The sequence below is a fragment of the Pteropus alecto genome, unplaced genomic scaffold (assembly GCF_000325575.1).
Source record: "Pteropus alecto unplaced genomic scaffold, ASM32557v1 scaffold131, whole genome shotgun sequence".
NCBI classification, from domain to species: Eukaryota; Metazoa; Chordata; class Mammalia; order Chiroptera; family Pteropodidae; genus Pteropus; species Pteropus alecto.
In genome coordinates, this window is record NW_006434709.1 from 25,121,520 (window position 1) to 25,149,440 (window position 27,921).

Below are 27,921 nucleotides of genomic sequence, written 5' to 3' on the forward strand. Positions count from 1 at the left end.
GTTTGGGGCGGCCCAGGTTCTTTTGGAAAGAAGGATAGACATATAAGGCTAGTAGATATTCCCATATACCAGTAATATATAACTCTTTCTGCATAAAAAAAAAAAAAAAAACTCTTTTGTCATAGTAAATTTCAGGTATTCTGAATTAGGTAACAATGAGTATTTCCCTCTGCCCCCAAATTTGGACTTCCCTTTCTAGGTTAAGAGTTATCTCTTTGTTATCTCTGTAGTAACCTGTATTTTGTAAGTATTTTACATGATCATAGGTAATTTTGCCATACCTTTTCTTAGCTTACATTTTCAAATAGCAATATGTATATTGTTCACAGATGAGCCACTTAAAATTAAATGCTATTGATAATTACAGACCTCAGTAAAAGTTAAGCTAAATTGTATGCATGTTTTTTAACCACTATCAAATTTATAGTATATGATTTTTAAACATGCTTTTCTTTTAATTTTTCAGGAGGTCCTAGGTTATAAAATTGACCACCAGGTTTCTGTTTACATAGTAGCAGTATTAGAATACATTTCTGCAGACATTTTAAAGCTGGTGGGGAATTATGTACGAAATATACGGCATTATGAAATTACAGAACAAGATATTAAAGTGGCAATGTGTGCTGATAAGGTAGGATACTGATCTTGTATATGTTTAGTTCTTAAATTTTTATTTGTAACTTTGGATGCTAACATACTATTCAGACAACAAAATCGTATATTATGTGTTAAGGTATATTTCTAATAATCTAATAGCAAGTACTCAAAATATCACTTTATGGCTTATGGAAGTAGAGTATTATATAGATAGTATTAAGATGTGTTTCAACATGTCATGCAGTTTTTCTTTTACGTTTGCTGAAGTTGGGTTAACAGTAATAATCTCTTAGGATTGAATTTCTTAAAATTTTATTTGTATTGGAAGATTTAGAAGGTCTTTGATTTACTTGAAAACAATTTTTGAAAATACAAAAATACTAACTCTTGAGAGTTTTATTTCAATACCTAGCTTTCTTAAGATACTGCTTTTATGGTTTTACTCTAAGAGTATTTAAGAGCAAACATTTTTGAAAGTTAAGCATATGTGCGACTCATCTCATTTGGTCCTTATAATACTGCCCTACAGTAGATGCTCTTATGGACATTTTATAAAAGGGAAACTGAAGTTTAGAGAGATAAAGAAATTGGTCCAGAAAATTCTAAGAAATCTCAGCCTAGATTTGACTTTCATATCTGAGTCTAAAGCTCTCAGTCGTTTCACTGTACTGCCGCAATATTTTCATTTTATAAAAATGACTTTGTAGAAAAGAAAATATTTTCTGGTGAAGCATTTCATTCCATTTTTTTCTCAGTATACTCTTATTGATTTGGAATATTCTTTCTGATTACTGAATCCACTTAATTATGTTTTAGTGTTTATGTTTTTAGAATATGAATGTATAAAAATCACCTAGTCTGATGAAAGATTTCAAATGTTTTCATATTTTTAAATGAATAAGTATTTTGTTTGTAAAATAATTATTTTCCAATGAATCCAAAATATTTGATACTTATAAATGAATCAGATAAATAAAATATTTTTGAGTACATGCTGTGCTCACACAGGGAGGAGATGCAAGAGAAGTATAAAACAAACTTTCAGATTTGATGAAGGGATACTTGTATACTTTATGGGGCTAATGATATAGAAGTTCACAGAGGAGAAAGATGAGGTTAAGGCAAGAGTAATAATAGTAGACTTCTAGGGGAAAAAAAGGACTTGTTTTGATTAGTCTCCAAAAAGATGTAGGTAAAGAAACCAACTAGAAGGCTATAAGAATTATTCAGATATGAGTGATGAGGCCCTGGAATGGCAAGGGTATGAAATGAGAAAACGAAGTTAGAAATCCAGGATAGGATTCGGGAACAAATTAGAAGTAATAAGTTAACAAGAGAAACAGACAGACATTCAGATAGATAGTATTCATAGAGAACTTGGAGGATGTCAGATGTTGGATTCTGTTTTAGAGAAACTGTGGAGGGGCTGTGGCAATATATCCAAGAAGAGATAATTGTGTATTTGCTTTTTGTCATTTAAGAACTGTATTCAAAGAATAACTTAGAGTGCCTAACTTAAAATTTGACTTTACATTCATATTTTATTATACTTTATATCTCTGACTATATAGGTATTGATGGATATGTTTCATCAAGATGTAGAAGATATAAATATATTATCTTTAACTGATGAAGAGCCTTCCACCTCAGGAGAGCAAACTTACTATGATTTGGTAAAATCATTTATGGCAGAAATTCGACAATACATAAGGGAACTAAATTTAATTATAAAAGTTTTTAGAGAGCCTTTTGTCTCCAATTCAAAATTGTTTTCAACTAACGTAAGTATCATTGTGTACGTGTATGTCATTGCATGGGTTGCTCATTTTACATAACCAATGAAATATGAATTTGTATACTTCATAATTGCTAGTTTGTCCATTTTTTTAAGTTGTGAGATTTAATTCATAATAACTGTGATCACAAAGTTGCTACAACCATTTCAGTAAATTAAACATCAGCAATTAAAAGACGAAATCTAAACTAGACTGATTTTAGATGTGCAAATGAATTCATAGAATCTTTCATGTCCTCCAAAGAATAAAGCTTATTGTTTAAGTGGAAGATTCTTTTAAATTTAACTCATTTTAGTCATTCAGCTAGCACTCACCAGTGCTGCCTACATTATTAGGTGTCATATTTAGCAATGGGATTGAAAGATGAATAAGAAACAAATCCTTCCCTCATGTTTAAAGTCAAGAAAGAGATGTAAACTTAAGTTAAATTACGGTAATTACCGTAATAGAAGTATAACAACAGTATTTTGAGGAGCACAAAAGAAGGAGCTAATAACATTAAAAATTAGAAAGGGATTACTTATCTTACAGTATTAATCAAACCAACTTCATAGGGTTCTGGGGAAATGCCAAGTGAGAACATTTGAGATCATCAATAGTTGCTTTCTAGTAATTTCTAGAACTGTAGCCACATAGCCATGGGTGGCTGTTGGAGAATCAGTGCTCACTACAGAGACTGAGATTGGGGCTCAAGTTATGGGAATGAGTGAACATTGAAAAATAAAAGAGTAGATTATGAGTTGTACAAATCTATAAATATATAGTAAAAATCATTGAATTGTTCATTTTAAATGGATTAATTGCTTGGTATATAAGTGATATTTTAATAAAATTGTTTAAAAAAATTAAGGAGTAAAGGAAAGGCAAAGATTTCTTAGGACACAAAAATCAAGAATCATAAAATTAAAAATTAATGAATTGGACTTCATTTCAATGAAAAGCTTTTACTCCTCAAAAAAATTGTCAGAAAAATAAAAATGTAAGCTATAGATTGGTAGAATCTATTTTAAAATACACATGTCTAACAAAGGATTGTATCCAGAATATATAAAGAACTTTTATAATTCAGTAGTTTAAAAAACAGCCTGATAATTTAAAGTGAGTAACATATTTAAACATTTTATAAAAGAAGATATACCAGTGAGCACATCAAAAAAGATGCTCAACATCAGTAGTCATTAGGTAAATGCAAATTAAGACCACAATGAGATACTACTATGCACTCATTAGAAAGGCTAAAATTAAAAAGACTGACAGTACCAAACGTTGAAAAGAATGTGAAGAAACTGCTTGGGGGAATATAAAATTCCCACATTGCTTGTGAGAATGTAATCTAGTGTAAAAACTTAGGAAAAGAGTTTGGCAGGTTTTTATCTCTTAAACATAAACTAGCCTAGCAGTTCCACTCCTTGGTTTTTCCCAAGAAGAAATGAAAACATGTCCATACAAAACTTGTTCATGGATGTTCATAACATCTTTATTTGTGATAGCCCCAAACTAGAAACAACCCAAATATCCATCAACAGGTGAATGAATATACAAACAGTGGTATGTCCATACAATGGAATACTATTCGGCATTAAAAAGGAATGAAGTAGTTATGTATCCAACAATAAGGATGCCATCTCCAAAACATGAGCAAAAAAACAAGACACAAAAGATTATATATAATTCTATTTGTTTAGTATTCTAGAAAAGACAATTCTAGTTTATAACGATGGAAAGGAGATCATTCGTTTCCTGGGCAGTAGTGATGATTAAAGGGGATGAGCCCCAAGGAAACTTCTTATGGTAATGAAAGTGTTTTGTATCTTGATTATGATCATAGTTATAAGAGGGAATAACTATATAAAATCTCATTAAAAAGTACATTTAAAATATGTGTATCTTATTGGATATGAATCATATGTCAAAGTTGATTTGACAAAAAGGTACAGTCACTACTAGAGATAATCAAATCAAAACCAGTAATTGGATAAATGCAAATTAGTATTTGTTCTTCAGTTATCTCACTACTTTTCTAAAAGTTAAGATTGACAATATTTAGTGTTATACGAGTTTAGCAAAACTTGCTTCCATACACTACTGATGGAAGGGTAAACCAGTGAACTCTTTTTTGGAAAATACCCATTGATATTTTAAGTACATATTTCATAACAAAAATATTTATCCAGGAAACTAATCTACAGAAAACCTTATAGATGTTACAAAGTGTTGTATTGGGTATTCTTGTATGCATATCTATTCATGATAAAAGTAAGATAATAGAAGAGTAGAATGAGTAAAGGAAGTAAAAGGGGACTATATGGATTCATATGGATTCTTTGCCGTTACTAGTAGAACAAACAAGAGCTTGGCATGCCACAAAAATTTCTGGGTTAGAGAAGAGCTGAGGGAAATAGGAAGAATGAATGAAGCACTTCTGCTGCATACCAAATATGGTGGTTGTCTTGAAGAAAAGCACTGTATGATTGAGTTGCAAACTGAACTAGCAACTTTTTTCATGAAACACAACTTTTACCTGAAAGAATGATTGACAAACTATGATTATTCAGAAACTACCTTTAAGAACTACCATTTGTTGAATTTTAGTTTAATATCTTAAAATGATATTTACTCCATTCATAAAAAATATCCACAGTAGGCAAAGTAGAAGGTAGATTAGTGGTTGCCAGTGACTGGAAGAAGAGAAGAGTGCATAGTGCTACTAATGGATGCAGGCTTTCTTTTTGGGGTGATGAAGATGTTCTAGAATTTGATAGTGGTAATGATTGAACAGCTCTGCAAATATATAAAAACCATCGAATAGTACCCTTTAAAAGGGTGAATTTTAAGATATACGACTTTATATCTCAGTAAACTACAAAAAAAAGAAAAGGATATCCACAATTATTTGAATAGACTAGTAAAATACTCATTCCTTTTCCAACTAATCTGTGCAAAGCTAGATTTTCTTCATATGCTTTAACTAGAATAATGTACCACAACAGATTGAATGTAGAAATATAAATGAAAATCCAGCTATCTTCTATTAAGCTAGGTGTTAGATATTTGCAAAAACATATAAAACAGTGCCATTCTTCTCAATAAAGTTAAGAAAAATACAGTTGCTTTTCTTAAAAGTGTTTTTTGTTATTTTTAAATAAATGTTTTAACATTTTCTTGATTTTAATTTCTAATATAGTAAATATTGGTAGTTTATAAACAAAAGCCCTTTGGAGTCTTCAGTCATTTTTAAGAGTATGAATGAGTCCTGAGACCAAAAAGTTTGAGCACCACTTACATAGAGAAATGTATTTGCAAATAGTACATTATTACAAAAGAAATTTTTGAATTATCTTTTACTTATATTTATAGTATTTCTTATTGTATTTGCCCTGTTTAATTTTATGATTATAAAATGACTTATCTGCTCAAAATTTGTTTTCTTATTATATAACCTAACTGAATTAATGTGTTTTTCTCCCCAACAGGATGTAGAAAATATATTTAGTCGTATAGTAGATATACATGAACTTAGTGTAAAGTTACTGGGCCATATAGAAGATACTGTAGAAATGACTGATGAAGGCAGTCCCCATCCATTAGTAGGAAGCTGCTTTGAAGACTTAGCAGAGGTAAGTACTTAAGTTACGTACCCAAATAAATATGCACAAAAGCCCTATATTTGCATTATAGTTGGAATCTTAATTCTTGTTTCTAGCTGAAGTCATAGATATTAACTGCTGCCTACTCAGCTTTATTGCCCCTTTCTCAGAGGGTGCTGGCAACATTTGTTTCTGTTATCTTACAAAGCACAGAAAAAGTAGTTTTTCATCCATTATAAAAAAAACAGGGAAGGAAGAAGTAGATGAGGTTTAAAAGGGGTCAAATATGTGGTGAAAGAAAGAAATTAACTGTGGGTGGTGAACATACAGTGCAAAATATACATAACTTACTGTTGAAAATAAAATGTTCCTGGAAAAAAATTAAAAATTAAAAAATAAAACATCGCATAGAAGGGAGTCATTTACAACTGATACTCATTTGTCTAAACATCGGAAGGCTAAGAAAAGTAGATGCATACCCTGTCAATGAAGAGGCCATAGAACTTGGATATGAGGTCAAACTACTTGTATACTAATCTGAACTCTGCTACTTATTAGTTTTATGTGACCGAGGCAATTCATTTCATATCTCTAAATCTCTGTATCTATATTTATAAAATAACGACAATAGGATTCAGGATTTTTGTGAAAATAAAATAACCTACCTGAAATACTTAGATAACCACTTTCACATAGTAAGTTACTTAATATATGTTAACTGTACATTATTATCATGAGGGTACAAAAATGGTTGCCCTCTCCTTGGATATTTCAAATGCTAAAATATATGAGCTAGTCCTTATAAGTTAATATTGATAATCATTCTGAGATTTCTAGTTCTTCTTTGTTTCACTGTAAAATCTACTATATCTTTTGTTATAACACAGGGTCAAATTTACAAAACATAAAAATTTAAGACTTTCAGTCAAAATAGTATGGTAAGTTTAAACTTCACTACAGCCTTCCCCCCATCTTGCTTCAAATGCATAAAAGTCAATAAAGCATTTTTTAAAAAATGAATATACATAACTAGACTCAAAAGCAAGATCAGAAACGGAATAGACATTCAAGGTAGTGAGCTCTGGTAGTTGGGCCTTTAGCTCTTAATGACAATGAGGACTAAGTGCGCTCCATGAAAGTGAGTAAGACTTCTTGCATCAAGACCCAAATTGTAATAGGATGCTGGGGAAACCTGCCAACCTGCTGCCTATAAGGATTTATAGAAAATTGTTGCCTTGAGGTAGGGAGACAAAAACATTACCTTATAACATATATAGCTTAAAACTTAACTGAGTATCCCACAATATTAAGCCAATATGATCACAGAGCCTGAGAAAGAAAAGTAATTTTAAGAGCAGCTTCTGGTCTAGAAGAGCGATCATAAAAGATGGGAGAGAAAAAAAGGAAACTAAAAATTAAGAGCCTCCCCCTAAGAAACCTATCCTGTAAATTCTAAAATGCAAGACAAATTCTGATGCTCAGAATTACATCTAACAAAATCAACAATTACAAAATTAATTCATTCCAGATGAAATTAATTTTGTACAATAGATTAAAAGTTTCAAAGAAGTTTAGGATGCTCAAAGAAGTAAATGAAGGAATATGATCCATTTATAAAAGAAAACATTGTGAAACAAAACTGGTGGGAAGGAAACAAGAACAAGTAGGTATCAGAAGATTGGGGAATTAAACATATAGACATTATAATAAAAACTCATTATGTAATAGAACATTTTCCAGACTTAGTTCAAGGATAAAATTAGTGACTTGAAAGATAGAATTCAGGAATTCACTGAGACTATGACACAGAGAGACTAAGATAAAATATGAAAGACCAGTTAAGAGTAATAAAGGCTACATTGAAAGTCTTCAATATACCTCTAGTAGGAGTTTCAAAGAATGATGGAGGAGCAATACTTGAAGAGATAAAAATTGAGAATTTTTCAGAAACAAAGATACAGTTTCCCATATCAAAAATTAATTTCAGGGGATGGCTCCATAGTGTAGTGGTTAGCATGTCTGCTTTACACGCAGAAGATCCTGGGTTTGCGCCCCAGGTGGAGCCACGGACCATACCCCAGGTGTGCCAGGCCCCCGAGTGCGATGGGGGTGCTAGGCCCTGGATGCGCCAGGCCGCGGGTATGCCAGGCCCCGGCTGCACCCCACGAGCATGTGGGAGGGGACACCCCACCTTCAGAGATCCAGTTCTTAAGGGGAAATGGCAATATCCATAGGTCAGGGATGGAATTTGGGGGTGGAAGGGGGTGGAATTAAAGAAGGGAAAAGAATTAATTCCAAATATTGGACAGGGTACATAAAAATAAACCCATAGCCAGATACTGTAGTAAAACTAGAGAACATGTTAAAAGTTGTGAAGAGAAAAGAGGAACTACTGTTAGAATGACAGGAGACTTCTCTTTAACAATAGAGGCTGGTAGTCAGTTTAGTGATATCTTTAAAGTAATGAGGGAAGATTGTATTTTCTGCCCTACTAAACTTTTATTCTAGAGGGAGAACAAAGATTAAAATAATAAAGCTTGCAGAAGCAAACACAAGAAATTTTCATGACTTTGGAATAGACAAAGATTGCTTAAACAGGACACAAGAACAGTAACTATAAAAGATTGATAAACTGGACTTCATTAAATGTAAGAATATTTGTCAACAGACAAAAAGTTAAGAGAGTGAAAAGCCAAGCTATACAATGGAGACAATATTTGTAATATTTATAACTAATGAAGGACTCACCTAGGGTTCATAAAGAACTACAAATCAGTAACTAAAAGACAGCTTAGTTTTTTTCAAAAATAGGCAAAAGACTTGAGTGGGTACTTTCTAAAAGAACAAAAGGTATTAACATCATTATTCACCAAGGAAATGCAATTTAAAACCATAGAGCAGTTAGAACGCTACATTGCTGGTGGAGGAGGTATTAATTGGTACAGCTACTTTGGAAAACTATTTGGCATACCTACTAAAGCTAAGCATACAGTGTACCCTATGATCCACCCCTTTTACTATTGGGTTTATACCAAACAAAAATGAATGCCTGCGTTTACCAAAAGACATGTTCAAGAATGTTCGTAACAGATTTATTCAGAATGGATAATTTGTGACATAATCACACAGTGAAATACTGTATGGCAATAGAAAAGAATGAACTACTGAAAGGCAACATAATGTTGAGTAAAATACAAACTGAAAGTACTATATAATTGCATTCGTAGAAAGTTCTAAAACATGTAAACAGATTTTGAGGAATAGAGGTTAGAATAGTGGTTGACCATAGAGCATGAAGAAGCTTGTCTGAGGTGCTGGATTTCTGTTTCCCTATCCGGGTGATGATTACACAGATGCATTGTATAAATATGTAAAATTTCATCAAATTGTGGAAGATGATCATAAAATAGAAAAAAGAGAGGAACAAATAAAAAGATATATATTGACCAAGAGAGTTTATTACCCATAGTCCCTCATTATAAAAAGTATTAAAGGATGTTCTTTAGCAAGAAGGAAATTGTACTCAGACAGAAGTCAAGGAATACAAGAACTAATAGTGAAAAATGTGTTTGTAAATTTGGTAAACTATCAAATATTTATAAACCAAATAATTTTTTGGTATTTAAAAGGAAGGGTTAAACTAAACTTCTAAGCACCAGTGATAAAATGTATGGTGTGTAAAGTGTGCTTATATTTGGGAGGACGGAAACATTGAATAACTTTAAACTCTTTAAAATTAAGAAAAATTTGTAGGTAAGAAACTGTATTTGATTTTAAAAACATTTAGGAAACTCACCAAAAGAATAGAAATACTGTTTATGGATTACAGTGTACAGATGGGGAAAAAGAACTATATCCATATAGAAAGAAAAAATTTCTTTCTTAGCTCGTATCATACACAAAAAGTTCTCAATAGATTAAAAATCTAAAACTGAAAAATAAAACTTTAGATGTTCAGAAGAAAATATAGAACATATTTATGACTTTGAAATAGGAAGGGTTTCTGAAAGAACACATAGAAAGTGCAAACCATAAAAGAATAGATTAAACTTTTAAAACTGTTCACAAAAAGATGTCATAAAGTTATGAGAAACACAAAAGAATGAAATTGAACTCTTTATACATATACAAGCATACCCTCAAAATAGATTAAAGACCTAATGTAAGAGCTAAAATTATAAAACTCTTAGAAGAAGGAATGGCTAAATCTTCATGACCTTGGTTTTGGCAAAGGATTCTTAGATATATGACACCAAAAGCACAAGCTACACAAGAAAAGAATATACAATTTGGACTTACTAAAAACTTTTGTGCTTCAAAGGACACCATCAAAAGTGATGACAACACACAGAATGGGAGAAAATATTTGCAAATCATATATCTGGTATCTAATGTATACAAAGAACTCTTACAAAAAGACAACTCAATTTTAAAATGGGCAAAGGATTTGAATAGGAATTTCTCCAAAGAGCATAAGCAGATGGCCAACAAATACATGAAAAGATGCTTAACATTATTAGTCATTAGTGAAATGCAAATCAAAAATATTATGAAATACCAATTCACACACACTAAAGTGGCTAGAATAAAAATAAAAAGGAAAATAAGCATTGGTGAGGATGTGGAGAAATTTGAGCCCTCATACCTTGCTGGTGGGAATGTAAACTGGTACAACTGTTTGGAAAACAGTTTTGGCAGTTCCTCAAAAAGTTAAACATAGAATTACCATATAATTCAGCAATTCCAAAAGGTTGTATACTGTATAATTTCATTTATGTAACATTCTTGAAATGAAAAAAACATTGAGATGCAGAACAGATTAGTGGATGCTAGGGGCTAAGGAAGAGGTGGTGAAGGGAGGGAGATATGGTTATAAAAGGGCAACAGGAGAGATCCTTGTTGGAAATATTTTGTACTTTACTACATTAATATCAATGACCAGATTGTGATATTGCACTATATGTATTATTGCAATATGTTACCATGGTGGGAAACTGAATAGTGTACAATGTGTAAACAGGTTCTTTGCGTATTCTCAAAACTGCATGTATCTCCAAATAAAAAAATTTACCTACAAAAAAAGATATTTATAGAATAGAATATTATATAATTTAAAATAAATGAATTAGAAAGAACTACATGAATGTATCAAAATGGATAAATCTTGAAAACAACTTTGAATGTAAAGCAAATTGCAGAAGAATATGAACATTATGATATTTATTTATAGTTTGCAAACCTTGTTTCCTGATACGTATGTAATTACAGCATAAAAATAAATGAAAATTCAAATTCAAGATAATGTTTTCCTCTGGAGTCAGCAGGAGAGGAGATAAGCTTGTGAAAAGGAGTCTAGATCAATTATATCTACCGTATTTCATTACTTTTTTAAAAAACTAAAGTTAGTATTATAAAATTTTGCTTTTTTTGAGCTAGATGGTAAATATAGTAATGATAGGCTGTTCTCTGCTTTTCTGTATGTTTAGAATATTCTAATTTTTAATATACAGTTATGTATATTGATAATTAACATCTTTATGAATCTTATAAGTATTGCATTTTAACCAGCAAACTAATCATAAAATCCTCTGTTAACTTATACATTGATTCTTAGAAGTGCTTACCATTCTACAGATTTATCCTGAAGAATGTAACTATATGATTTGAGCTTGTATTCCCAGTTGTAGTTTTTTTCTCTTGATAGTAACTATTTTATTATTTTTTTAATTTTTATTTTTCAATTACAGTTTAATTCAACATTATATTAGTTTCAGGTGCACAACAACTGATAGACATTTATATAATTTACAAAGTGATCCCTCCAATAGGTCTAGTATTTATTTTGTTCTTTAGATTCTTCATGTGAGATAATAGGGTATTTGTCTGACTTATTTCACTTACCATAATACCCTATGGGTCCACGCATGTTGTTACAAATGGTAAGATTTCTTTTTTATGGCTAAGTAATATTCCATTGTATATGTGTACCACATCTACTTTATCCAGTCATCTATTGATGGGCACTTAGGTTGCTGCCATATCTCAGCTATTGCAAATAACGCTGCAATGAATGTAGGGGTGCATATATCTTTTCAAATTAGTGTTTTGTATTTCTTCAGATAAATACCCAGAGTGGAATAGCTGAGATATGGCAGCAACCTAAGTGCCCATCAATAGAAGACTGGATAAAGTAGCTGTGGTACACATATACCATAGAATATTACTCAGCCATAAAAAAGAAATCTTACCATTTGTAACAACTTGCTGGGTCATAAGGTGACAGTCTGTTTTTAATTTTTCGAAGAATTTCCATACTGTTTTCTATAGTGGCTGCACCAATTTGTAGTCCCCTCAACAGTACACAAGGGTTCCCTTTTATTCACATCCTCACCAATGCTTGTTCGTTGATTTATTGATAGCCTTTCTGACTGGTGTGAGGTGATATCTCATTGTGGCTTTAATTCGCATTTCTCTGATGATTAGTGACACTGAGCATCTTTTCACATGTCTATTGGCTATCTATATGTCTTCTTTGGAGGTCCTCTGCCCACTTTTTAATTGGATTGTTTGGGTTTTTTTTGATGTTAGCTATTTTAGAATGACGATACTAGGTACCATTTATTCAGTGCTTACTATGTGCATACCCAATTGTAAGCACTTTGCATATAATATCTAATTTAATTTCGAAAAGGATTCCTTGAAGTGGGCATTATTCACATTGTCCAATGGGGAAACTGGCTTAGAGAGTACGTAGTTTTTCAAAAGTCACACGGCTAATAAGTAGTACTATCAGAGTTGGAACTCTGTGACTCTAAAGGCATGCTTGTAAGCCACTTTACTGTCTAGCTTTTTTTTTTATGTATGTAGTTCTCACAAAAATTTGTAATAAACTAGAGTTTGTTGAAAGAGGAGGATGGCAAATAATATCTGATGTATATGATAATTTCTAGAGTTCGAGAGACCTAAGATAGAAGCATCTAATCACATTTTTAAATTTATTTATTTAAATTAGTTTCAAGCATACAGTACATTGGTTAGACATATATAGTTCATAAAACGATCCCCCAATTGCTCCCTCCCTCCCCTGACCCTCCACCTAGTTATCATATTAATGCTAACTGCATTCCCTCTGCCGTGCTCCCCATCCCCATGCCCAAGTATCAACTACTAAATTGTACTAATTTAATTTAATCACATTTTGTTCCTCTCTTCCATCTACCCTATTCATACCTGACTCCTGTTGTTGAAACTATTTATTCCTATAAAATTTACAATGGATTGGGCTACAATTTCCAGTGTTATATTATTATAGAAGTTTTTGGTTGGAAGGACAGTTAAAGGAATTGAAATTGGGAGATGAACTAGGAATCTGCTCAAGAATTCAGGATGACTTGGAATCTTATATGCCATATTGCATTTCACAAAGAACAGAACTCAAGTCTTATCATTTCTGATCTCATGTTGTTTTTATTCAACCTTTTCTTAAAACAATCCAAAAAACAACATTAAGGGTAATTAATACATAAATATCATTTGTTGTTGTCATTCCCTCTTATTTCTTTCTGCTGTGCTCCTCCACTAGATGTCCTCTTCCTCCTTCTAGAATTACCCTTCATAGAAATGAGCTCTTGCTAGAATCTAGAGTACCATATTTGAAGAGTGTGTATGTATGTGTGTGTGTTTATTTTTAACCTGGAATAGGGCACAGGCCACCTACTCTCTTTTTCCTCAGGAGTCATCAAAAACAGTAGATCTATTCTATTAAACATAACTATTACAGTTTTGTCTATTAATGATGGACAATGATAAAAATTATTGGCAATTTGGATTAAATTGTTGCTTGATGGTTTTGTGAAAACTGTAACAATGAATTTTAGATGATATAAACTGTTACCTCTGGCTTACAGAAAGTAAAAGTCTACCACTAAGAAATGACTATGAGGAAATAAATGTCTGGCACTAGTATCCTATTTTTTTTATTTTTATTTTTATTTTTTTAGGCGAGGCAACCCTTGGTTGACCTCACAGATTGCAAGAACCTTGTTGGTTTACAATCCCTTATTTTTTTATCGTTTAAGCCTACAGCACCTGGTCTTCCTAGGTGATCTCCCATCCAAGTACTAACCAGGCCCGACCCTGCTTAGTTTCCAAGATCAGACAGGATTGGGCTTGTTCAGAGTGGCATGGCCATAGACTGGCACCAGTATTCTAAATGTTTATACTTTGTCTATTTGCAGATATCATTCTTTGGTGTTCAGGCTACACTTAATTTGTTTTCCAGAACCAAAAGTCTGCTCATTTTTATGACCATGTTTGTTAATAATACTCTACTAGACTCCTTTGATGAAGTGTTATGACATATAAGGATCCCATTATTCATCAGAAGGAATTGATTTACTCTCTTTCCTGAGAATATTAGGTTTATTCTATTAAAATTATAATTACTAGCCATGTAATTTTGTTTAGAGGCTAAAGAAATATATAATTGTGCTGGCAAAGATGTGCCCATAATTTAGTCTTTCTGTGTTTATGGGTTTTTTATGTTCTGCCTTTGAGAAAGTTTATTTATGTCTTACCTTCTTTATTTTCTAAGGAACTGGCATTTGATCCATATGAATCATATGCTCGAGATATTTTACGACCTGGTTTTCACGATCATTTTCTTAGTCAGTTATCAAAGCCTGGAGCAGCACTTTATTTACAGGTATAGTAATTTTTAAAACAAGATATATGATGTCTGAAAAGTAAACTTAAAAAAATTAATAAGCTTTGTTTTCTAGTCAATAGGCGAAGGTTTCAAGGAAGCTGTTCAATATGTTTTACCCAGGCTGCTTCTAGCCCCGGTTTACCACTGTCTACATTACTTTGAACTTTTGAAGGTAAGAAAAATATTCAAGTGTGATGCAGTTTTTTATTTTACCACCTTGTTTGTGAATTATTGTGTGAACACCCATGGACATTAGTCTGTATCTATTTTCTTTTTTTAGTTAAAAAGGAAATATAAATGAATCTGCAAAAGAGTGGCATATTTTCTCCAATTTTAATAGTGAATTTTAAGGCAATGATCAGATTTTTTTATCTTGTATCTTTATGGGTTTTTTTTTTTTTTTTTACATTGTCAGTTATTTGGAAACAACCTTGGATTTATGCATTCAAGTCTCCATTTTGGGGCCTCAGCAGATTCAGGAACTTAGTGTGAGAATAAGGCCAAATGGGGAAGATTAATTACCTAAATTTTGTAGCTCAAGTTTGCAGCTATCTCTATAAAACTGCTTATTATTACTTTAGAAGCAATGAGCTATATAAAATCCCAGTAAAAATTTACCATGTGATCACAGTTCAAAATCAATTTAAGAAGCATTCAACAAAAAGGAAAGAGTTTTGCTCCCCCCATTTTCCTGTTATACACTGAAATTAAGAAAACGTGAACCTTACTCTATATAAATTCTCACTCAGGAGTGTAGCTCAGAGTTATTTACTTTTAAATAGTTAATGTATCTAATGATGTCTTCTTTAGATTATAGATAATATGTCCTTAAAAACATTTTTTTCTGAAAAATTTAAAATAATGGATGAGATAATATATTCTTTTTACTCTTTGTGAACTAGCCCCATAAAGACAAAATGAGACATGCATTAATGTTATGATTTTTTAGCTTTAAAAGAATGTTTCATTAAAGTTCTATTTAATGTCATGATTTTGTCATGGAGAATGTATTACTAGAGATCATGTTTGTAGTTTGCAGGTGTACATGATGAAATGGGCTCTCTATAATGAATCATTGAATGAATAGAAGGTCTCTTTCCACTGTAGTAATTTGGACTTCAGTTAGATTTCTCAAGTAGGAATGTCTGATTTGGGAAAGGACTAAGGGAGTTAAAAGATTTAATTATCAGTCAGAATTACAGAGCTTTTAGCTTTCTGTTCTAGAGTTCAAACAAAATGCCATTTGAGATCTTTGGTAGTATAGGATGATTATTTTAAGAGAATCAAGAGGAAGCACTTGGTGTGTAAACTCATTCTTTACCAAGAATTTATTTTGACAATCCATAGTCATAATGAGGCATTTGCAGATAAGTTTGTTATATGGAATCCTTCTTCATAATGGTATTGCTATTAATGGGATTTTTACCAGAGTCTGTAATGAAATTCTGACAGAGTAAAGGCCATATGAAACCTCGAAGCAGTTATTAATTTATAAATAAGAACAAGAAGCTTTGATGAAGGTTCAGAGAGCTGTAAAACCTAATAATCTTAATAATATAAGAGAAATTATTTACTCCTGCAAGTACAGGCAATTACAATACTTAAATACAGGATTGTGGGAAAGATTACAGATAACTGCGAACCGAATGGTGCAGTGATTGGAAAACGTAGGATCAAGAACTGAGAAATGTTAAAAGTAGGAGACTTTCTTTTCAAAGTAGTTTCTTCTTTTTTTGATGCTACATAAAACAAATTGGAAAAGGCAAATATGAATTGTGTTACCTCATACACTTTAAATTTTCACTGATGGCCTTCACATAGTGTGCCAAAAACTCTCAGTAAAGAAATATGCTCTGTAAAGCCCTTATGCAAATATTTTGTGTGAATTTGTTAATGGCTTTGGTTTGCTGCTCTTCCAGTTTGGAAACATTTTCTCCTCTAGATCATCTTTTTCTCTACTCTTTTTTTTTCATGTTCTCTATCCGGTTTAATTGCTATATGCTTAAAACCATTTTTTTTGTACTACCCATTAGCTGATGTTTTATTACCAGCGGTAAGAGGAGATTTAAAAAACACATCTTCTCTCTTAGTGTCATAAAAATAAGCCCAGCAGAAGACTGTCTAGCTTTTATTCCCTTGAACTAGCATTCTAAATTTAGAAATTCTTATCCAGAAATGATGGGCTCAAAGCAGTGAGCTAAATGGTATTTTATGTGACCACAGATGTTGAATATCTAAAGTTAAACAGGATAGTGTAATTCAAGAGCCTTTATAAATAAACAGCTGATTATTTTACTACTTGAATTTTTAATTTTTAATCAACTAACTGCTGTGAGGGGCATTTATAATTTTTGTAATTTTCTCTCAGGTAAGAACAGAAATGGTTTTAAAGGGTATTTTATTTTCATAATGAGAAATGCTAACATTTTTAGTGTTGATCTCCTGTTTAATGTTTCAGACTCCTTTCTACCCTTCAGATTTTAACTTGCTTTTACATTCTCACATTTTTCTGCCATTTTCTCTCATTTCTTCTCTTTCTAGAACTCCAGTTACATGTATGTTGATTCACTTTATGTTGTCCCACAAGTCTCTGAGACAGTTCATTTTTCTTAAATCTTTTTTTTCTCTTTGTTCTTCCACTTGGTAATTTCTGTTGATCTGAGATTAACTGTCTGTCCACTAACTAATACCGTGTATCCCTTTAATTCTTTGAACAAGATTATAAAAGCCACTTTAAAGTACTTCCTAAATCCAACATCTGGGCCCATTTGCACTCAATTCCTATTCATTGACTTTCTTCTCCTGAATATAATATGTTCACTTTTTTTCCCCCTAATTAACAACTTTGGATTCTATTGTAGTAATTTTTTACCCTAATTAACAACTTTGGATTGAGGACTGAGGATTGTTGGGGTTTTGGAGGTTGGGAGATTTTTGTTTTGTTTTGTTTTGTTTTATTTATGATTGTTGGTTTTTTATTCTAGTAGGCTGTTAACTTCCCTGGACTCAACTACAAATTTGTCTCTTCTGTATTGTGCAGTATCTGATATCTCTTTTCACTTTTTAGGATTTCCATAGACTGTTTTTTCAGCCTGACTCTCTTGGGTCTTCCCTACATTTGACAGTCAGACAAGTGTTTGGGCAGAAATTGTGTTCAGATTTGGGGGCACAGTCTCCATGGTTCCCTTACACCTGGAGATTGTCCCTTAATTTTCAGCTGCTCTGAAAGCCTCAGCCTGTGTGCCCTGGTACCTTAAACCAGTAAAGCTTCAGCTTTCTGCTGCTTGAGCTGTGTACAATTGGGGAATAAACTAAGTTTTTAAAAAGCAGCAGAACTCATTCATTACAGCTCTGCTTTTCGATAGTAGATTTCTCTTTGGTCTCTGCCTACTTTTTTGTCAGACTTCTTGGAGTTTTCCCACGATTGCAGAGTTTAGCAGTCAGCCAGATATTTGGGTAGAATTTATTCTCAGATTTTGGGTCTCAACCCTTCTGCAGTTCATTCTTTTACAGATTTCCCCCTTACATTTCCTCTAAACTCTGCTCTTTCATTCCTAGCCTGTAAAGCTACTCCTTTCCTCTCACTCTTCCTCACTGTCACCATGGGAGTATACATTTTCTGGTTGCAGCTTTTCAATAATAATCATGCTGCTGAGTTATGCTTTCTTTAAGATGTTTTTCAGTGCCTGTAAATAGTTATGTTTTATATTTTGTCCTGATTGTGTAATTGTTATCTGCATGAGGGTTCTCAAGACTTCTTCACTCCACCGTTACTGGAATTCTTAACATTTTTATAATTCTTCGGTATTTGTTATGTCTGTGGAGAGAAACAGTGAAGGGCTGCAGCTCAGATTCCTCAGGTAGAAATGAGAGCTGTTAATGTTAGAAAATATATTTTAATAGATTCAGAGATAGGAATAGCTGGATCCTATTTAACATATGATTTGAATATTGGGCATATTTAAAAATTGGTTGCATTTATTTTTTTTTAAAACTGCTGTTACTTGTTCTTGATTATCATTTATCTTTTCCCTCACCTGGATGCCATTCTTGGACTTGAAATATTTTCAAACAAAAACAGTACATAAATTTCATCCAATTAGAGGGAATTCTGAAAACTTTTTACAGTTAACTAAGATTATTTCAATTAGAAAACACAACAGTAATACTTAAAAATATCTCCCACACACCTCCCCCCACCACTTTTTTTGGCTTCGTGTAATCACTTCGTCATCAAATAAATATTATGGTTTCCAGTTATTTTTATTTTTTTAGGTAGAAATTCACCTAACTTCTGTTTTTCTCTAAAAAGCTAATAATAAAAATAAAAGTGGCTTCACAGTAAAAATAGTGATTCTAAGTCATAATAAAAGGAGCTCAGTAACATTATTCACTATCATCTTGGCCTTTCAGTTATGTTGCAGTTTCTATTTTTTTAAAGATATAAGATCTTTTTCTTCATAAAGTACCTCTATATTTTAAAAAGTTTTCTTTATTTTTTAATATTATAATATTTAACTGGGTAATTATTTTATTAATAAATAATAGTATATGATACTTTTAACATCTCTCTCTTTTGATCAGACATGTTGAAAACTTTTTCATACACAGTTTTAATGCCTAGTATATATTTAAATGATTACATTTATTTATTTTCCATTTTGGCAGTAAAGAAAGACAAAAGGGGATGAAGAAAGCCAATTTAGTAAAATCTTAAGAACTGCCAAATATGGATGAAGTTTATGAGTACTCATTTTATTTTTTCTACTTTTAAGTATTTTGCAGATTTTTATGATGAAATTTTAAGTACTCGTTTTAATTAGCTTAAGGACATCCAAATAAAATTTTTAATTATAAACTTCAGCTAGTGTAATTTTTTTAATTATAAACTTTAAACTGAATCAACAATAAAATTTTTATGTTTTCTCTTCTCTTGGTTGTATTTTTAAAATTAAGGTTTGAATTACCAATAGATAGTGTTGCTCTAAATATTACCATTTACTTTTTCTAAAACCTCAAAATCTTATTTTTTTTTTTTTGATTACTGCACATTTCAGATTGGAAATTGAATTTACTCTCAATCTAATGGCTAAAACCATTAAAAGCCCATTTTAAGAATAAAGATATTCTACTCCGATAGGTATACAAAAAACTGAAGAGCCGATATTTAGCCGATATATAAAAAGTTTTAAAGTATTTTTTTAAGTTTTATTGAGATATAGTTTACATGCTGTAGTGTTCTCTATTAAAATATTTTTTGTTTGTTTGTTTGTATTTTAATATTTTAACTCCAAGCTTCTGTAGGGGAGGAAAATTTTTCCTCATCCCTCTCAGAGTCCCTGGCTGAGTCTGAAAAATAAACTACCAAAGACAGATTAATAGGAGAAAAGCATGCAGATTTATTAAATATAAGTTTTACATGACATAGGTGCCTTGGCATAGTGACTATTTTAAGCAGAAGGAGCTTGAGGAAACAGAAGCAGGACGGTCATTGACCTTCTTCCCTCTTCCTTCTGTTTTCTCAGACTCCTTCAGCTTAAAATAGTCACTTTGCCAAGGTATTGTTTTTGGGGGTAGTGTGTCCTGAACCCCATCACATACTTCTCCTGCTCCCACCCACAGCCCTATTATTTACTTATTAAGTTGATTTAGAAAAGGCACTGACCGCCTTTGCTATATGGCAACAAACCTGTTATACCAAAGGTCGATTTTAGGAGCATGAAGAAAATAGGAACTTATGCTGGTCTCATTAGGAATGAAAGGATTCAATGAAGAGAGGGGTTTAAAAGAGAATTGGGGAAATGTAGGCTTATTTATTTTTCGGTTAGCTTTTGAACAACTCTGCTTGTTTATTGTGTAAGCACCTTAAATTCGCTTTTCTTAATCAGCAGAACTATTCTTTCTGTGCTCATTCTCTCAGTGAATGGTTCCATAATCCAACTGGTTGCTCAGTATAGAAGCCTAGGAGTCCTCAACTCCTCTCTCTCATTCTCCATATCACATCCACTTAGTCACCAAGTTAAGTCCTTTTCATTCTTGAAAAGGAGCTTCTTTTGGATTCTTTTCATTTCCTCTCAGTACTTTGTCAGGGCCATGATTATCTCATCTGGATTATCACAAATCTCCCTTTAATTTTCTCTTTCCCATCTCCTCTCTCCCCCTCCCCCAATCTGCTCTTGACAGGGTAACCAACCAAAGCCATCTTTCTAAAATGTAAATTGGATAATGTTGGTCACTAGCTTAAAACCCTAATGGCTCCCATTCTCCAGGTTAATATTCAAGTTCCTAATAAGGCTTACAGTTATGACTTGGTCCCTATTTACTTCTCCAGCATTTTGACTTATCACCTCTCCCTACCCCTCATCCTTCTCACCTAACCAGGCTCTACCTGTCGCCTAGTTTTTCTCAGTCGTGGTCCTAAAAGTCTCTGAATCATACATGCTATTTCCTCTGCCTAGTACATTCTTGTACCTCTGTTTCCCATGGCTAATCCATTCTTATCTTTCAGGTCTTATAGTCATTTCCTTCTGGAAACCTTCTCTGCCATCCTCTCTCCCTTTATTAGGTCAAGAGCTCTGTATTTTCACCATCATAGCGCTCTGTCATTCGTCTTCTCTTTTATACTCTAAGCTCTAATAGCAGGGATCTGTTTGGCTTGCTCACTATCACATTTTCATTGCTTATAAATAATGGTTAATTAAATATTAGTTAATTGATTGAGACTTGATTGCCTTCCCCGTAGATCTGCTCTTTTGAGTTTATTTTCCCACTCAGCTACTGTTAATATTGTAGTTTCAAAAGTGTACAAAAGACTACTTATCTCAATAAAATTTTTCACTTTTCTCAAAAAGCTTTGAGAATTTTGTTTTTATTTCCTAATAGTGAATTATAAGTCATGTTTTAATTTATATTTTAAGACTTTATTTATGGAAGAGTTATATTATTTATACTATTTATTTATACTGTAAATTTATACTATTTATTACATGTAATCTATACAGCCTTAGTAATGACCATCTTCCTCAATTGTCGGGTGAAAATGAGGGCTTAGGTTGGTTAAGTAAAAGATCAAATTTTGTTAATATCATTAACATTACTGGTTGAAATTTTATGTATTGTAAGGGATTATCTGCATATATGAAATCATTTTAATTTAAAAAATAATTTTTGGTGGGAAAAGGAAAGAACTGGTTATAAAATTTACTTACTGACTTAAAAAATAGCATGAGTAATTGGAATTTACAGACAATTTCTAAATCTCATTTTAGTTAAGAATTTCATCATCTTTACCCATAGCTTTTAGTTGCGCTGCTACTATAAAAGAATAGTTAATTTATTTGCGTGTCATTGCCGTTCTTGCACTCAGCCTTTAATGAAATATTTGAGTGATGCCATAGCAAAGAATCAAGAGCAGTTGGTTTAAATAGTTGGTTTCTGAAATAATTAGATAATATTCCATACATCTGTTAAGAGACTAGTAAATTAAATTTATTCTTTGACTATGTATTTTCTACATTGTAATCTGCTCTAGTAGATCATCAAACAGTGTACTAGTAACCATTCTAAAATCCAAATGTGATCCTCGTCTTTGCTTGTGTTATCACATTTTGAGCTCTTTTTATGTATACAATATTTAAGATAAAGATAAATATTTCTTTTTATGTCCTAAGACTTAGACAGTTATAATGTATGTTTCTTTGTTCTATATTTTGGCATCCTTGTGCATTGTAGTTTACCTGTTTGAATGGAATGGGTTTTATTTGGTGAATATTTTCTAATTAGGTATTCCAAAGTCATTTTAGTTCGGGAATCCTGGATTTTGGTCCTATCTGCCTCTGCCATCAAGTAAATGGCAGTTCCTTCATTTTATATACTTTCATATTGGAAAAATTAATTTCTAGAAATAAAAACAGGAATTCAAATTTTTTTAAAAAAAGGAAACCATTATATGTTTGTGAATTAGTTGAACTCATAAAAAATGCATCAGGATAAAACACTTTATTTTTTATGTATAAACCAATCTTGAATTTTATTCCTCCCCTAAATATAATTGTTCATGTTCTTTTCCAGTTCACAGCTCCTTAAATTTAACCCATTTTATCTCTCGAGGTTTCCTTTAGACAGGCAATATACCATATTTACTACTGCCCTTCCTACTTATTTCCATAAAAAAGTAATCACTGGTAGAAGTGGCTTTTTTCTATTAAAAATTTAATTTTTATATTCTCTATAGAGCATAAAAGTTTTCATTGTGCATTAGAACATAATTCTCTAAATAAATTTGTTTGTTTGTTTGTTTGTTTTTAGGTGAGGCAACCCTTGGTCGACCTCACAGATTGCAAGGACCTTGTCAGCTTACAATCCCTTATTTTTTTTATTTTTTGTGCCTACAGCACCTGGTCTTCCTAGGTGGTCTCTCATCCAAGTACTAACCAGGCCTGACCCTACTTAGTTTCTGAGATCAGATGGGATCGGGCTTGTCCAGGGTGGCATGGCCATAGACTCTAAATAAATTTAAATATAATCTGATATACAGCAATATAATCTCAGGATTTGATAATTTTTTACAACTATTTAAATGAACTGCATTTGTAAATTTAATTGTTGTTATTACACAATGAATGTTATGAAATAGGCATCCATGAAAAGCATGGTTGGTATTGAATATCACTTTAGTAACAAGAGGATGCTGCTTTGTGGAGTCTCATTTACATACTAATTGCCATTGTTTTGTTTCTGTAGCAACAATAAGCCACCCCTTTGTTGGTAGTTAGCTTGAATTATTCTATACTAATGCCCAGTCTAAATCAGCTATGTTGAATAAAAGGAGCAAAGACTACTTATAAGAAATGTCATTTATTATATTGAAATGTATTTTAGATGCTTGACTAAGTCTATGAAGGTAAAAAATATATATTTAAAAATTATTTCATTAAAAAGCTTTATATATAAAAAAGTTTATGAGTTTTGAAATATATTAATACTTTTTAGATATTCGTATATTCTATATGTGAAATGCTAAGTTAAATGATAAAATAGTCCAGTATTTGAACCATTTTTAGAATAGAAAAATCAAATTCATGTCTAAGTGAATTTGTTACTTTCATAATTCTTTTTGTGTGTGTTAGAACTGTCTTTTGTATGACTTTAGATATGTTTGCCTGAATTAATAATGTAAATATATCAAATAATAGAATGTGAAAGACTCGATAATATTCTGCTACCTGTTTGTGTCAACTCTTTTAAAAATTGCCTTGTATCATATTAACTTGAATATTGAGTGATCAAATTCTGAAACAACTGAATGAAATAGTTCACTCTTTAGTGATGCTTTCATTATTACACCATGTAGAATTTTGCCCTTATTGAATATTGTTTTCAGTGTTAGATTATCTGCCGTCTTTGAAGCTTAAACTTGGTAAGGTTAATGGTAACATTTTATCTCCAAAACTTTTGCCAAATGGGAGGTTAATAGTTGAAAATAATAAAGATGGGAGGTACTTTGATTATCCAAAGCCAGCTGTTAGCCTACCAGTAATATCTGTTAACTAAAAACCTAGTATCTTTCTTTATGAACACTTGGCCATTGACTTTCATTAATCTAGCTGGCCATAGTGAAGAGCAGTACTTTGAGTAAAAGGTATTTGAGTATTTTTAATGTATATATTTTAAAGTCTCTTATTCTTTAGAGACTATTTTTTCTTTTTTAACCTTATGTTGGAAATTATTATGAAGAGATTTTCATTTTACTTAACACAATTGAGACTGAGTATTTTCCTAAAAAGTGCAGATTATGTCTCTAGTGGAAAATATGGTGAATTTTCAGTAATGATATAAGACATTTGGATAATAAAAGCTGAGCATTAAATAGACATTACAATATGGTATTTATTACTTCTGGAATATTTGAGCATGAAGATATTTTAAGTAAATTATTTTTATAAAAATGGTTTGGGGCATTGAATAGAAATATGTTTACTTTTCACAAGTCATGAGTATATACTTATGTGTATGTATGTGTGTTTATCACTCATCTTTATCAGTTGAAGCAGAAAGGAATGTATGGTTGATCTTTAAGGAAGACCTCTCAAGAACATAAAACCCTTAAAGTACTAGTGAATAGTGAAGCTTATTGAAAAGTAAATCTTTATCAATAACTTCAACTATTTTTATGGTTTTATTTCTCAAATCTTTTCCTTTATGGTAGAGAGTAAGTGTTCTTAAATGTTGCAAGAAAGCTATATCGAGTAAATGTTATGTCTTAAGTTTTCCTTTTTGGCCGCCAGAAATAGCTTTATAAGGTTACCGAATTATTGTCTCTCATACCTCAGTTAATTGCTAGCTTGCCTTATATCCACTTTATTGTATTTATAATTAGTACTTATTAATGAAGATAATCCTTTTTAAGTACGGACTTTCTGTCAGATGTAGTATATTTGTCACTAATAGAAAATGTATTTGAGTTTCACTAATATGTGCATTTCTAGTTTTACTCAAAATCTTAATGTGAATACTGAGAAAGTTCTTCCTGATACTGTTAGTTCTGTAGTAGAATAACAAAGAAAACTACCTGCACTTTACATCGTATGTTGCCATTTACAAAGTGCTTTGATTTTTATAACAACCCCGTAAAGTAGGCAGGGCAGCTTTTTATAAAAATCATTTGACAGATGGGAAAAGTGAGGCTCAGAAGTCAAGTAATTTTCCCCAAGGTCACAGAGAAGTACAGTCAAAATTTGATCTTAGGTTTTGTGTCTTCAAGTTCCTCTCCACTATATTGTATCCTTCTCTGTATATTTATCTTCCTTTTCATCCTATTGCCTACAACATTAATGTTGGAATCGCACACTTCAAAAAGATCTCATCTATGTGCCTACTCCTGTGCTAAGTCTTATAAAGTTAAAAAGATAATTTATGTCCCTCATTTTTTTTCAGTCATATATGCGTCTGAGAAACTGCACATTACTGCCTGTCACAAGGGCGTGACATCTTTTTAACACTATTCCTACTCTTTTTTTTTTTTAATGTGGAAAACTTGGTTGCATGTTGAAATGGATAGTAATACACAAAGAAGAAAAAGACTCACTATATTTTATGACATTTAAAAAAATTTATTGTCGTAGAAAGAGTTGAGTCAGTGTTAGCTTTATTTATCCTTAAATAAAATGGGCTTATTATTTTTTGTCCAAACTATTCTACTGGTTCAGATTTATCATTTTCACTTTACAGCAGTTAGAAGAAAAGAGTGAAGATCAAGAAGACAAGGAATGTTTGAAACAAGCAATAACAGCTTTGCTTAATGTTCAAAGTGGTATGGAAAAAATATGTTCAAAAAGTCTTGCAAAACGAAGACTGAGGTGAATAATTTTGCTTTTTTATAATCCTCTTTTTCACCTTGAATATTATGGTATAAATTCAGGGATCTCAGTTTCCTTCTCAAGTAAACAATGAAGAAAATAGTTTTAGTGACAAGCTTGGTCTTTCAGAGGAAGTGACATCAAAGCCAAGAGAATTTGTTATTGTTTGAAAAACCTTTCATATTGTGCATTTTCCTTGCATACTCCCAGACAAGACCTCCTGAGAGTCAACTGGTAAGCTGAAGGAGAGATAGAGTAAAATACATTGGGTAGATTTATGTCAACATCATTGTTCTGTCAAAGTAAAATTACTAGTATCCTTTATTTTAGGGATTATATAACTTGAGGCATTAATTCAGATAATATTGCTTCCAGTTTCCTAATTATAATATGTGCATATTTTTAGCTTTGGGTCTTGTCCACTTAAGCATTTCTAAATAATTTTTTTAAACTTCTTAAATTACTTTTTTTCACTGTATTGGCCTACTTTTTAATATTTGTCATTCTAAATTTTTAGATGCCAAGGTAGAAATAATCTTTCTGTAGCTGAATTTATAGGGTAGAATTTTGTCATTGTTCTTTTTAGAGCACTAAAAAAATGTCTCTAATGTGTTGCTTCAGTTTCCAAAATTGTGCAATTTTGTAACACTAATATATTCGGAGAATTAGTGAAAACCTTCTCAATGTAACTTTTTAAAATATACTCTTATACTGTCCTTTATTTACTCGAATTCTAGGTTCTCTGTCATCTGTGTACTAATAATGTTTTTTCCTTTATCCCAGTGAATCTGCATGTCGGTTTTATAGTCAGCAAATGAAGGGGAAACAACTAGCAATCAAGAAAATGAATGAGATTCAGAAGAATATTGATGGTTGGGAGGGAAAAGACATTGGACAGTGTTGCAATGAATTTATAATGGAAGGAACTCTTACACGTGTAGGAGCCAAACATGAGAGACACATATTTCTCTTTGATGGCTTAATGATTTGCTGTAAATCAAATCATGGGCAGCCAAGACTTCCTGGTGCTAGTAATGCAGAATATCGTCTTAAAGAAAAGTTTTTTATGAGAAAGGTACAAATTAATGACAAAGATGACACCAGTGAGTACAAGCATGCTTTTGAAATAATTTTAAAAGATGAAAATAGTGTTATATTTTCTGCCAAGTCAGCTGAAGAGAAAAACAATTGGATGGCAGCATTGATATCTTTACAGTACCGAAGTACACTGGAAAGGATGCTTGATGTGACAATGCTACAGGAAGAGAAGGAGGAGCAGATGAGGCTCCCTAGTGCTGATGTTTATAGATTTGCAGAGCCTGACTCTGAAGAGAACATAATATTTGAAGAAAACATGCAGCCCAAGGCTGGAATTCCAATTATCAAAGCAGGAACTGTTATTAAACTGATAGAGAGGCTCACATACCATATGTACGCAGGTAAGAAATGCGAAGTTGCCTGTCACTTTTATTTTCCTGCTTCAAGCCTATTTTCTTCGCTACGCTGGTCATTGTGCCTAAAATAGAAAGCAAACTAACAACAAAAAACCTCTGCATTATCAGAGTTCATTTTCCTTTAACAAAAAGACTGCCACTTTATATTTCTTTGAAATTTTATTCTTTTTCATACCACATTTATTTATTTTTAACTTTACAACCAGAGTTATAAATGAGAAAATAAAGTTACTTGGCTAAATCTACCCAGTTAGCAAGTGGCAGTAACAAGACTTAAAAGTACTGAAAAATCTTCATTAGGGTCTAAAAAACTATTTTATACCTTTACCTTTTTTTTACTATCATTATAATTAAGATCAAAAGTTTTAATGTACACCCATCACTAAAATTGTGCTGATAGTACAGATATACACAGCATTGCTT

General features: G+C 31.9%; 1 protein-coding gene and 2 pseudogenes across 3 annotated transcripts in view; 1 reads left to right on the forward strand and 2 right to left on the reverse strand.

Annotated features, from left to right (window-relative positions):
* The window catches only part of SOS1 (SOS Ras/Rac guanine nucleotide exchange factor 1), a 118,066-nt gene that overhangs the window by 49,503 nt on the left and 40,642 nt on the right, over nt 1-27,921 (forward strand). For all 3 annotated transcript variants that reach the window (XM_015587582.2, XM_015587583.2, XM_006909653.3), the window contains 7 exons: nt 467-631; nt 2,169-2,378; nt 5,867-6,010; nt 14,574-14,684; nt 14,761-14,859; nt 25,917-26,044; nt 26,828-27,483. In XM_015587582.2, the coding sequence (XP_015443068.1) occupies nt 467-631; nt 2,169-2,378; nt 5,867-6,010; nt 14,574-14,684; nt 14,761-14,859; nt 25,917-26,044; nt 26,828-27,483 (1,513 nt within the window). The remainder of the gene's footprint in view (nt 1-466; nt 632-2,168; nt 2,379-5,866; nt 6,011-14,573; nt 14,685-14,760; nt 14,860-25,916; nt 26,045-26,827; nt 27,484-27,921) is intronic.
* LOC112478119 lies at nt 14,057-14,175 on the reverse strand (annotated as a pseudogene).
* Nucleotides 23,072-23,190, reverse strand: LOC112477945 (annotated as a pseudogene).